At 44.6% G+C, this 10,612-nt stretch overlaps 2 protein-coding genes across 3 annotated transcripts in view; both read right to left on the bottom strand.

Annotated features, from left to right (window-relative positions):
* pigo (phosphatidylinositol glycan anchor biosynthesis, class O) overlaps positions 1 to 3,020 on the bottom strand; it is a 30,958-nt gene extending 27,938 nt beyond the window's left edge. For both annotated transcript variants that reach the window (XM_080017923.1, XM_080017924.1), the window contains exons 1-3: positions 2,872 to 3,020; positions 1,027 to 1,529; positions 251 to 394 (exon numbers count right to left, since the gene is read on the bottom strand). In XM_080017923.1, coding sequence (XP_079874049.1) covers positions 251 to 394; positions 1,027 to 1,528 — 646 coding nt within the window. In that variant the 5' untranslated portion in view covers position 1,529; positions 2,872 to 3,020. The remainder of the gene's footprint in view (positions 1 to 250; positions 395 to 1,026; positions 1,530 to 2,871) is intronic.
* Positions 3,021 to 3,647: 627 nt separating this feature from the next.
* Positions 3,648 to 10,612, bottom strand: part of LOC307243235 (stomatin-like protein 2, mitochondrial) — an 8,060-nt gene continuing 1,095 nt past the window's right edge. The window contains exons 2-10 of the mRNA XM_080017926.1: positions 9,738 to 9,890; positions 9,538 to 9,637; positions 8,839 to 8,897; positions 8,647 to 8,748; positions 7,928 to 8,062; positions 6,482 to 6,626; positions 6,280 to 6,359; positions 5,824 to 5,952; positions 3,648 to 5,568 (exon numbers count right to left, since the gene is read on the bottom strand). Coding sequence (XP_079874052.1) covers positions 5,425 to 5,568; positions 5,824 to 5,952; positions 6,280 to 6,359; positions 6,482 to 6,626; positions 7,928 to 8,062; positions 8,647 to 8,748; positions 8,839 to 8,897; positions 9,538 to 9,637; positions 9,738 to 9,890 — 1,047 coding nt within the window. The 3' untranslated portion in view covers positions 3,648 to 5,424. The remainder of the gene's footprint in view (positions 5,569 to 5,823; positions 5,953 to 6,279; positions 6,360 to 6,481; positions 6,627 to 7,927; positions 8,063 to 8,646; positions 8,749 to 8,838; positions 8,898 to 9,537; positions 9,638 to 9,737; positions 9,891 to 10,612) is intronic.

Consider the following 10,612-nt stretch of genomic DNA (forward strand, 5'->3'; position numbering starts at 1 on the left):
GCGGCCGTGTCGTCGGGGGGGGCACGCAAATCAAAAACTGCACTTCTGCAGCTTTTACGAGTGTTTTTTGTTTCGGGGGAGAGACCCTCGAGAAAAGACTCAGGAAGGACTCTTCATCTAAAAAGCACCAAAACCTGGAAACATCGGCCGAGCAGAGAATGCCGCAGCGGCCCGCCTGCCCTTTTTTCTCAACCTATCACCGAAGCACCGCCCGCCACCCCAGGTAGGCGGAGCTGGGCTTTATCCGTACGGGTGGAGTAGAGGTTCTGCAGGATGCCGTTGTCCACCGTGTGCAGGTCCTTGACGTTGAAGGAAGGGAAGGGCAGGGAGCGGTGGAACTTTTTCGGGAAAAGACTCTCCCACGTGTCGTCTCCCATGAACACCATCCGCTTGCCTGCCAGGAGCAACAAAATATTATAAATGCACTTTTACATTTAAAAATAATATATATATATATATATATTTTTTTTTTAACTGTTGTGACTTATTCGATGGGATGTTTGGCTGTAGCTGTTTATATTTAACAGGCTGCATCCTGTTGACTCCATTCAAATTGAAGAATACTTAATGACTTGAGACCACATGAGTCATTCAATGACTTAAATTCTAATAAAGTTTGTACATTTAAGACGACTTAGCAACTTTTAAAACCTCAAATTGAAATTCAAGACCATTCCATGACATCAGCCCTCAAATTTAAGACCTCAGACCTCTAAGTCCTAAATTCAAATTCGAGAGTCATGAAATGTGGAGACCTCATAAAGTTAAAGACTAGCTGAGTCTCTTAAAAGTCTTCAAAGTCAGTAACTAGTTACTGACTTTGAAGACTTTTAAGAGACCGTGAATTCAAATCTACAAAAGTTTATTGACCACTAAAATGCAATAAAGTCACTTTTGATGACTTCAAGGATCTCATAATCTAATTTAAGACCATTTCATGACTATTTTAAAGACTTTTAAAGGACGTGCCGACCCCCCCGACGATAGAAATCATAACCAACTTTGTTTCTCTGTTATTGTCGTTACCTATCTGTCCGAGCTGGTGGATGATGTTGTCCTCCAAGATGGCGCTGGAGGCAAAGTTGTTCCCCACGTCGATGAAGGTGGGCAGGGACCCCGTGGTGAAGCCCTTGATCCTCTGCATGGTGGTGGTGGGCGGGTCGGCCCGGAAAGGGAACAGGCGGCTGTGGGCCGGCCTGGAGGACACCATCTGCCCGAACACCGGCAGCTTGTTCTCATGGGGGCGGGGTGCGGCGTTGGCCGGGTCGAAGCGGGCAAAGTCGAATTTCAGGGCGTCGATGACGACCAGCACGGCCCTGCGGAAGCGGGGCTTGGGGCGGCAGAAGTCTGGCGGGGCCAGCGGGCCCCCGAGCCGGGCCCCGAGGTCGGGCTGCAGCGCGTCCTGGCAGGCGCTGGTCCGGTTCACCTCCAGACGCACCAGCAGGAAGCCGCCCACAAACAGGTGGAGGCCCACATAGAAGAGCCCACACACCCAGAGGAGGACGCCCAGGACGGGCAACCGCTGCATCCTGGAGACACGGAGAGAGGGATCCCCTCTGTTTATTTAGGTCACACACACACACACACACACACACACACACACACACACACACGGCAGTTTATCAACGATGACATGATGTATGAACTGTTTGGGATTTTATCAGGAATGTTGGAACCTGATGCAGAGGAATTTCTATAATTTTTAACCCCAAAAAAACAAGACAGACAGACAGACAGAATGACAGATAAAATTACTGCCAGACAATCAGAATGACAGATAGACAGACAAAATGACAGACAGACAGCCAGACAACACGGCAGACAGACAGATAAAATGACAGACAGACAGCCAAACAGACAACATGGCAGACAGACAGATAAAATTATTGACAGACAGCCAGACAACATGGCAGAGAGACATAAAATGACAGACAGACAGACAGACAATGACTGACAGACAGACAGACAGCCAGATAGACAGACAGACATGAAATGACACAGACAGACATGAAATGACACAGACAGACATGAAATGACAGACAAACAGCCAGACAGACAAAATTACTGAAATGACTGACAGACAAAATGACTGAAAGACAGACAGACATGAAATGACTGACAGACAGCCAGACAGACAGACAAAATGACTGAAAGACAGACAGACATGAAATGACTGACAGACAGACATGAAATGACTGACAGACAGACAGACAGCCAGATAGACAGACAGACATGAAATGACACAGACAGACATGAAATGACACAGACAGACATGAAATGACAGACAAACAGCCAGACAGACAAAATTACTGAAATGACTGACAGACAAAATGACTGAAAGACAGACAGACATGAAATGACTGACAGACAGCCAGACAGACAGACAAAATGACTGAAAGACAGACAGACATGAAATGACTGACAGACAGACATGAAATGACTGACAGACAGACAGACAGCCAGATAGACAGACAGACATGAAATGACACAGACAGACATGAAATGACACAGACAGACATGAAATGACAGACAAACAGCCAGACAGACAAAATTACTGAAATGACTGACAGACAAAATGACTGAAAGACAGACAGACATGAAATGACTGACAGACAGCCAGACAGACAGACAAAATGACTGAAAGACAGACAGACATGAAATGACTGACAGACAGACATGAAATGACTGACAGACAGACAGACAGGCAACTGGAAAATAGTTTCTGTATTAATATGATTGATAACAAACCCCCCCCACGTCTCTGCCTTTAGATCCAGTTCAATAACAGAGCAATGGAGATAAAGCCTGACGTCAGTGTTTCGCCCTGAATGACGCCACAACCCGGCGTGGAGGCAGACGGACGCTACTGACCTTGTCTCGGTCCTTCTCGTCCTCTCTCGGTCGCGGGGGGGAGGGACGCGCCGTGGGGCGGGACTAACGTTTCCCGGACCGGAGCCTTCAGGTGGAGCCGCAGCGACGCCGGACCCCGCTCACCTGCATCGGGACGCCGCCGGCACAACGCGCTGAGACGGGCCCCGGAAGCAAGGACGACCGGAACAGGCGGGGAGCGACGCGGCGGAAGCTTTGTTTTGCACGGACTCCTATCAGTGTAACACCCAATCCGCCTTTTTTTTTTTCTTTTTTTTTAAGGCACATGCGCACTAGTGCACAAAAGGTCGAGGGCGGTCGACCGACGGAGGTGGATTCATTGTTCTTCTCACGAAGGGGTTAATTTCGCAAGTAAAGCACTGAAAATAAACGTCTTAACAGAGCGTCAATCGTTCGTAATCCGTGTTTTAATTTTAATTTGGTTGTTTTCGTTATTACTCAAAGCTGTGAACCGGAACACACGTGTGGGGGTGGCGGCGGAAACTTCGCGGACGGACTCTTTATGAGTGTAACACCGACTCCGTCGCCTTGTCACACATGCGCACAAGTAGAAATTAAAAAAAAAGGTAAAAAAAATAATAATGTGAATAAAATGTTTTGTTAAGATTTTTGATCACACACACACATTTATATAAAGATATATATATATATATATATATATATATATATATATATATACATACACACACACACATATATCTATATGTGTAAAATAAAGCTATAGAGAAAAACAATCTTTTTTATTTATTTTATTACTTGCAAGAAGCTGCAACCAGTGCAAAGCTGCTGTGGCTTCTATCAACGTGACGTTGATTCCAGCAGGTTGTGCTGTTGTGCAATGCACGTGAGTCTGTCTGTAATCTGTAAACCATCAACTTTGACAAAGCAACTGATCCATCACTTGTCTCCGTTGCGCTCAGTTTCATTTCCACCCCTGGAGGCCTCTCCCTGTCTGCACACCTGTGTCGGCAGGTTGAAGTTAAATCGCGCCCCCCAAAGGAAGAGAGTGATCCGGAGCGACCCGCCCGACGAGCTTGGAACATAAATTATATTCATTTCCTCAGGTTCAAGTTCAAGGGATTATTTGTCACATACATATACATACGGTCATACATATGCAGTGAAATGTCATGACACCTGGTGATTACGCACAATAAGCTCTATAAGCTGTAAAAATACTAAAACATACCAAAATGTGCGTAATCGACACAAGGTGCTCACGCAGGCAGCCGCAAGGGGAGGCGCCACAATCGTGATTCTGGGTTCTATAATTATATAATATAATTAATTGACTGTGTTGTAAGCAGATCAAAATGAAGCTGAACTGGTTAAATTACATTTCGTGAACCAACTCTCCTGTCATCTGGGTTGGTGGTTTTCCAGCTGCAGGTTCCTATATTCATTAGTTATGGTACATGACCAAATCTTTCCAGTTTATTTTTTAGGTCATTTCTATATACATTTTTTTCGTTATATTTTTGATTTGTTCGTCACACTTTCCGAAGTCTTTGAGTGACTGAGGCGAGATCCTCCAAACATAAAAGCCTGACGGTCCGTTCGCTTCCACAAACACCTAATCCAAAAATCTTGTTGTAATGCTATATAATACGTGACGTTAGTCTATCTCACAGTCTTTTTCTTTTAAACGATGGATTCACGACGCCCCAATATGACATTCATATATTGTATTATAGTACATTGGGGCTTTGGCTTGAAAAAAAATAAAATAAGTAAAAAATATCAGAAATAGGTATTTTCCCAATGGTTCAGTCCTATTGTGAGATACTTATTATTTCTACTTACTGTGCACAAAACACAAAATAAATCTTAACATCATTTTGGGGTGAGAAATAGACATCCCTGCAACTCACAAAACATATTGTGTGTATATATAAAAAAAAAATCCAGGTTTTTAAAGTTGCTCCAAAAAAACAACATTGGAATATTCACATTAATTACCTATGAATGTGTGAATCAAAGAAAACAAATACAAATAATGATCACATTAAACTTAAAGTAAATTAAAACACATCGAATTACAACGGTGCTTTTTTTTTCGTGACGGCCATAATCCATCTTTTGTCAATAATTATCATATCGGGAAAACAAGCTTCAAAGTTTGATATTATTACTCATGATAATAATGACTACGCTGATTTACTGAACTTTAAAACTAAAGCATTTCGGGAAATAAACAACCTTTTCTCGTCTATGAGCCACATTGACAGGTTGCCCGGCTGCTGAAAGCGACATAAAAACCAAGGATTGAACTCGACATTCAGCTGGTGGGTGCCGCCCAAATCTAATCAACAACAACTACAAATATTTCCCAGAACTCTAAGGCTCGAAAAAACAAACAAAGAAACAAAAAAAAGAAAAAAGAAAAAGCCAAAAATACGCTGAAGTCCCGTATTTCCCTCCGTTTTCCCGCCGTCGGAGGTCGGCTTCCCTCACACAGGGAAGTCTTTCAGCGTCGCAAAGCGAGGAGGTGAATCCAAAGTTCTTCTGACTTTCAGTTCTCTTCATGTGCCTGTGTTACCGGGCGGATCCTGAAGGGGGCGGAGCCTCGTCGCTCTTCTCCTCCTCCTCCTCCTCCTCCTCCTTCTCCTCGGTTTCTGAGGTCGCTACTTTGCTCCCGCTCGGGCTCTGCTTGGCCAGAGAGCTGTAAATGGTCATCGCCTAAAAAAAAAAAAAAAAAAGATAAGTAAAAGTATAAAAAAAAAATAACGAGAAAGAAAAAGTGATGAGAGTGATGTATTGGTGTTTCATTTATTCATTTCAACTGCAATTTTGAGTTAAAATAAAGAGCTGGGTTGAAATAATAATAATTACAAAGCTCCAAAATGGATACTCTGTGGACGTTTTGATGTCATCTCATGTGTTCAACACTTAATGAAAGCTGGAGCCATAGGATGTTTTTTAGGGCGTGGGAACCTGAGTGACCATCCCGGTGACGTCGCCGCTGTTGGACGGCAGCAGGACGGTGTTGGACTCTTTGGCGAGGTTGGAGAACGCCGAGACGTACTGCTCAGCCACGCTGAGGGAGGCGGCGGCGTTACCGTTCTGGAAAACATCCAATAATCGTATTTGAAGAAATCATCATCATAATGATAATATGATAAATTATGATCACAATAATAATGTTGACGACCACAAGTAGTCTGTGAGCCCACTCTGCATCACATCTAGTATTAATACAGTTACAGAGTCACGGCAGACTGTGTCAATGTGTCACGACAGACTGTGTCACTGTGTCATGGCAGAGTCACAGCAGTGTTAGTACAGAGTCACGGCAGTGTCACTAGTGTCACTACAACGTCACGACAGAGTCACGGCAGAGTCACTAGAGTCACTCCAGAGTCACGACAGTAACTACAGCGTCCCTCTCACCTCTTCCGTCAGGGCGTCTGACAGCAGCTGGATTGCTTTGGCTTTGGCTTCTGCTCTGGCGAAGATGGCCTGAGCTTCACCTGAAGGAAACAGAGCGGCCAGTTAGAAGCCGGGGCCCGGCGGGGCCTACAAGCTCCGTATCGAGATGATTACTAATAATTAATGTGAAATTTCACATGAATTATTGCCCCTTTTTACACACCGTCCGCTATGTTGATCTGCTCTGCTTTCAGGCCCTGGGACGCCAGGATCTGGGCCTGCTTCTGGCCCTCCGCCACGTTGATGGCGGCCTCCCTCCTTCCCTCCGACTCCAGCACGGTGGCTCGCTTCCTGCGCTCCGCCTCCACCTGCAGGGGGACGGCCGTGTTACTGGGCCCCGCCCCGTTCAGACTGTGATGTCACTTTGACTACTGACCCCAGATCGACTTTTTCGAAGACGCTTTGGACAGAAGCAGCATCTAAATGACATCATTCCATGAAATGTTCAGCAAATTAATCTCTGTATCATTGGTTTATTACACAGCGGAGCGGAGCACCAGGCGGAGCACCGGGCCAGAGCACCAGGTTTTAATGTCCATTTACATTCCCTTCCATTCCTTTCCGCTGCGGAGCCTCTCCTCATTTTAGAAGGAATCCGGGATTTTACTTCAGACGAAGACCTATTTGTTTTACTTCGTTTCCTACTTGAACGAAGCAAAACCCAGGCCGTTCCCTTCAACGCCGCAAAGCCCAAACAAGATATGGGGAGTCGGCCAAAACGGAGCCAAACACGAGCAAATTCATGGATCCATCAACACCTCATCCACCCAATAAGACAGTGAATCCAAACAAGAGGACGGATTGAGAATGTAAAGGCAGCGTTTCAAAGACACTTTGAAGACATGTTGTAATATCACACTCGGTGGCTTTCACAGGACTAATCCGTTTTTGGGGTAAATGCTCTTTACTTCTAAATAATAACAACTCAACAAGGTGCGACACCATCCTAAATATCGGCGAAACTAGGTGACTGTGTTGCCGACTGACGAGCACCCTGCTCCTGCGCTGCGGCAGAGACGGCCACGCCCTCCTGTGACGCCGCCGCCCAGATGTGAGGAAAAAAGAAAAAGGAAATGTGAGGAAAAATGAAAGTAAATAACCTTAACTTAAAACAGACATTTCTCCTGTATTATTGGCCGTTCTGCCTGTTAAAAGATAAATAAATAAAAAATCACTGTTGTCACTCTGTTGTTTCAGACGGTCTGTAAACAATAAAAGATGAACCCAAAACGTGACACAACTCAGCTAGCAGCCGTCCGAACACCAGACCACACCGGTTCAGTTCTGCGATCGCCGTGTCTCTTCTTTACTTTCAGCTTTAAGCTTTTCACCTTTCAGCACCAAGAAGATTAAAAAAATAAAAATAAATACCAGCAATAACATTAGGGAACCAGCCCCTAAAAATTATTATTATAATAATAATTAATAAATCAAAAAATTAGTGACATAAATAATTGTGTGTGTGTGTGTGTGTGTGTGTGTGTGTGTGTGTTTGTATATATATATATATATATATATATATATATATATAATTCCAACCATATCCTCCATAACCTCAAAATTGTATAAAATACAATAAAATACATGATTGGTTTTTTTCCAAGGTGACCTGCGTCTGCATGGACTCCTTGACGCGCGGTGGGACGTGGATGTCCTTGATCTCGTAGCGCAGGCAGCGGATCCCCCACTCGTCTGCAGCCTGGTTGATGGACTGGACGATGTTGGAGTTCAGGGACTCGCGTTCCTGGGAAGGAAGAAGAAACAAACAAACAAAAAAAGCCCAAAAGCGAGACTCGTGAGACAAGGTCGCAGGTTATATATACCAGACTATGTACTGTATGTATGTATGTATGCCGTGCGCGCGTGTGCACACACACACACACACACACACACACACACACACACACACACACACACACACACACACACACACACACACACACACACACACACACACACACACACACACACACACACACACACACACACACACTGATCTAAGAGGAGATCATTATACATCTACACGTAGCTATTGCATGAAAACCTTATATTTCTTACATTTTAATGGTGTAACCCTTCAAAGGACACCAACAATATAAATTTATTAAAAAAAAGTCTCTTTTTTTAATTTCCAAAATATTTCCTGGCTTCGTGCCATGGAGCCCACTTTGAGAATCACTCTATGTCTACACACATGTTATATTACAGCGGCAGGTGACACCATACGATGGCTGCTCAGTTGTATTCTACCTTGTTTTTTCTATCTGCTCCAGCACTCTAAACATCTTTTTGGTAATTTTTTAAAAAAGCTCGGGCGTCGCCTCGTACCCTGAACACCTTGTCCAGCGTCAGCTTCCCCAGCTCCGACCTCATGGTGGTCTGGGCGAGCTGCGTGACAGCGTACTCCGGCTCCTCCACGCCGTAGCTGGCCTGGGAGGAAGAAACACACTCAGTACTTGACCCCCACCCCAATACGTTTCGCGCTGCACCGTCGACGGGACGGAATGGCTGCCCGCTTACTTTGAAGGGGTCCAGAATCCTCAGGTACAGCACTCCGTCTATTTGTAGCGTCACGTTATCTGCAAAAGAGCAAAACGACGACGGACGTCGTTCACGTCTCCGTTTATTTAAAGTAGACTCTCCGTCGTGACAAAAAAAACCCCAAAAAAACCATGAACCTCGCGCCTGAAAGCAAAACGGAACGACGAGAGATTCGAGGCGGCAGCGACGCAAGGCTAAGCGTGTTAGCGCGACGCATGGCCCCAGAGGGGATCAGCTAGCCTAGCTACTGAGAAACGAGCGAAATCAAAAGAAAAACCGCCTCAAAAGCGATGAATGATGACGAGAAAAAAAATTGAAAAGAGGAAAAGATTTGATCCGGGTTTGAAAATGGAACGACATTCTGGGAAAAAAAAACATCATCTCTAACGACTATAATGGGTGGACTCCATCCCAAAAACAGCACTTTCACTTGGATACCAACTGATAAAAAGGTTGAAAGTTTACAGGAACTAGCACAAACTATGAATACACATTGTCCTCTGTATTATTATAATTATTATTATAATTATTATTATAATTATAATTATTATTACCATCATCATCATTATTATTATTATTCATCGCAGCGACATCGTATTTGTGAGCGAGTGCAAATAAGCAAACTATTAGAATGGAAGCTGTCTCCTTGTTGAGGGTGTGATAAGCAGAGGGAGTCACCCAGCGACACCGCAGACTGCTCCGGGACGTCGATCACCATCTCCTTCAGACTCTGAACGTAACGGATTCGGTCCAGGACGGGGATGAGGAAGTTCAATCCCTGTTGTAAGTACAGACGGAAAAACCAGAGCACGCTGAATGAGAGGGCACATCATCAACGAGTCCATGTTAAATATGACTGCACCACCCCCACCACCCACCGGCTCCAGGATGCGGTTGAAGCGGCCCATGCGCTCCACCACCCAGGCCTCCTGCTGGGGGACGAACAGCACGACGGTGTTGAGGGGCAGGCTGGATGCCCAGCGCCGCTGCGCCGCCCATGCCCGCCACCCGGGGGCGCCGCGGCGGGACGTCTGGAGACAAAACACAGCAGCACCTCAGTAGAGAACATGGATCACCAATAATACAGAGAGAGCACGGGGTTTCTACAAGTACCTCTAGACAGATATATATATATATATATATACACACACACACACACACACACACACACACACACACATACACACACACCCATACATATATACACACACACATAAATACACACACACACACACACACATATATATACATACATATACATATATATACACACATATATATACACAAATTCACATATATATACATACTGTATATACATAAATACATATACATTATATACATACATATACACATCTCTTGAACTTGAACATACATACACAGACCACATACAGTATACGCATCATACCATTAAACTATATGGATGAAGTATAATGTCTTTATGTGTTCAGCCTTATTAATAACTTATCGTTGGGCGGGGTGATATTGACAAGATCAAATGTGACAATATCTTCATCACCTCAATGTTTGATGCTATTTCGATTGATGGACTGATTTCGTTACCGCTGCTTCCACAAGAGAAACATCTGAGAAACAACCATGAAGATCCACAAGTTCAGAGAAGCCTCAAACTCTACATCTACGATAACCGAAGAGCCGGGCGCTACACATGGTGGTAAAATCGTACGGTGACATAAGGGACGCTGGACGCAAGGTCGCAGGTTATATACAGTATACCAGACTATATACTGTATGT

This window comes from Zeus faber (genome assembly GCF_960531495.2).
Source record: "Zeus faber genome assembly, chromosome: 17".
NCBI lineage: Eukaryota > Metazoa > Chordata > Actinopteri > Zeiformes > Zeidae > Zeus > Zeus faber.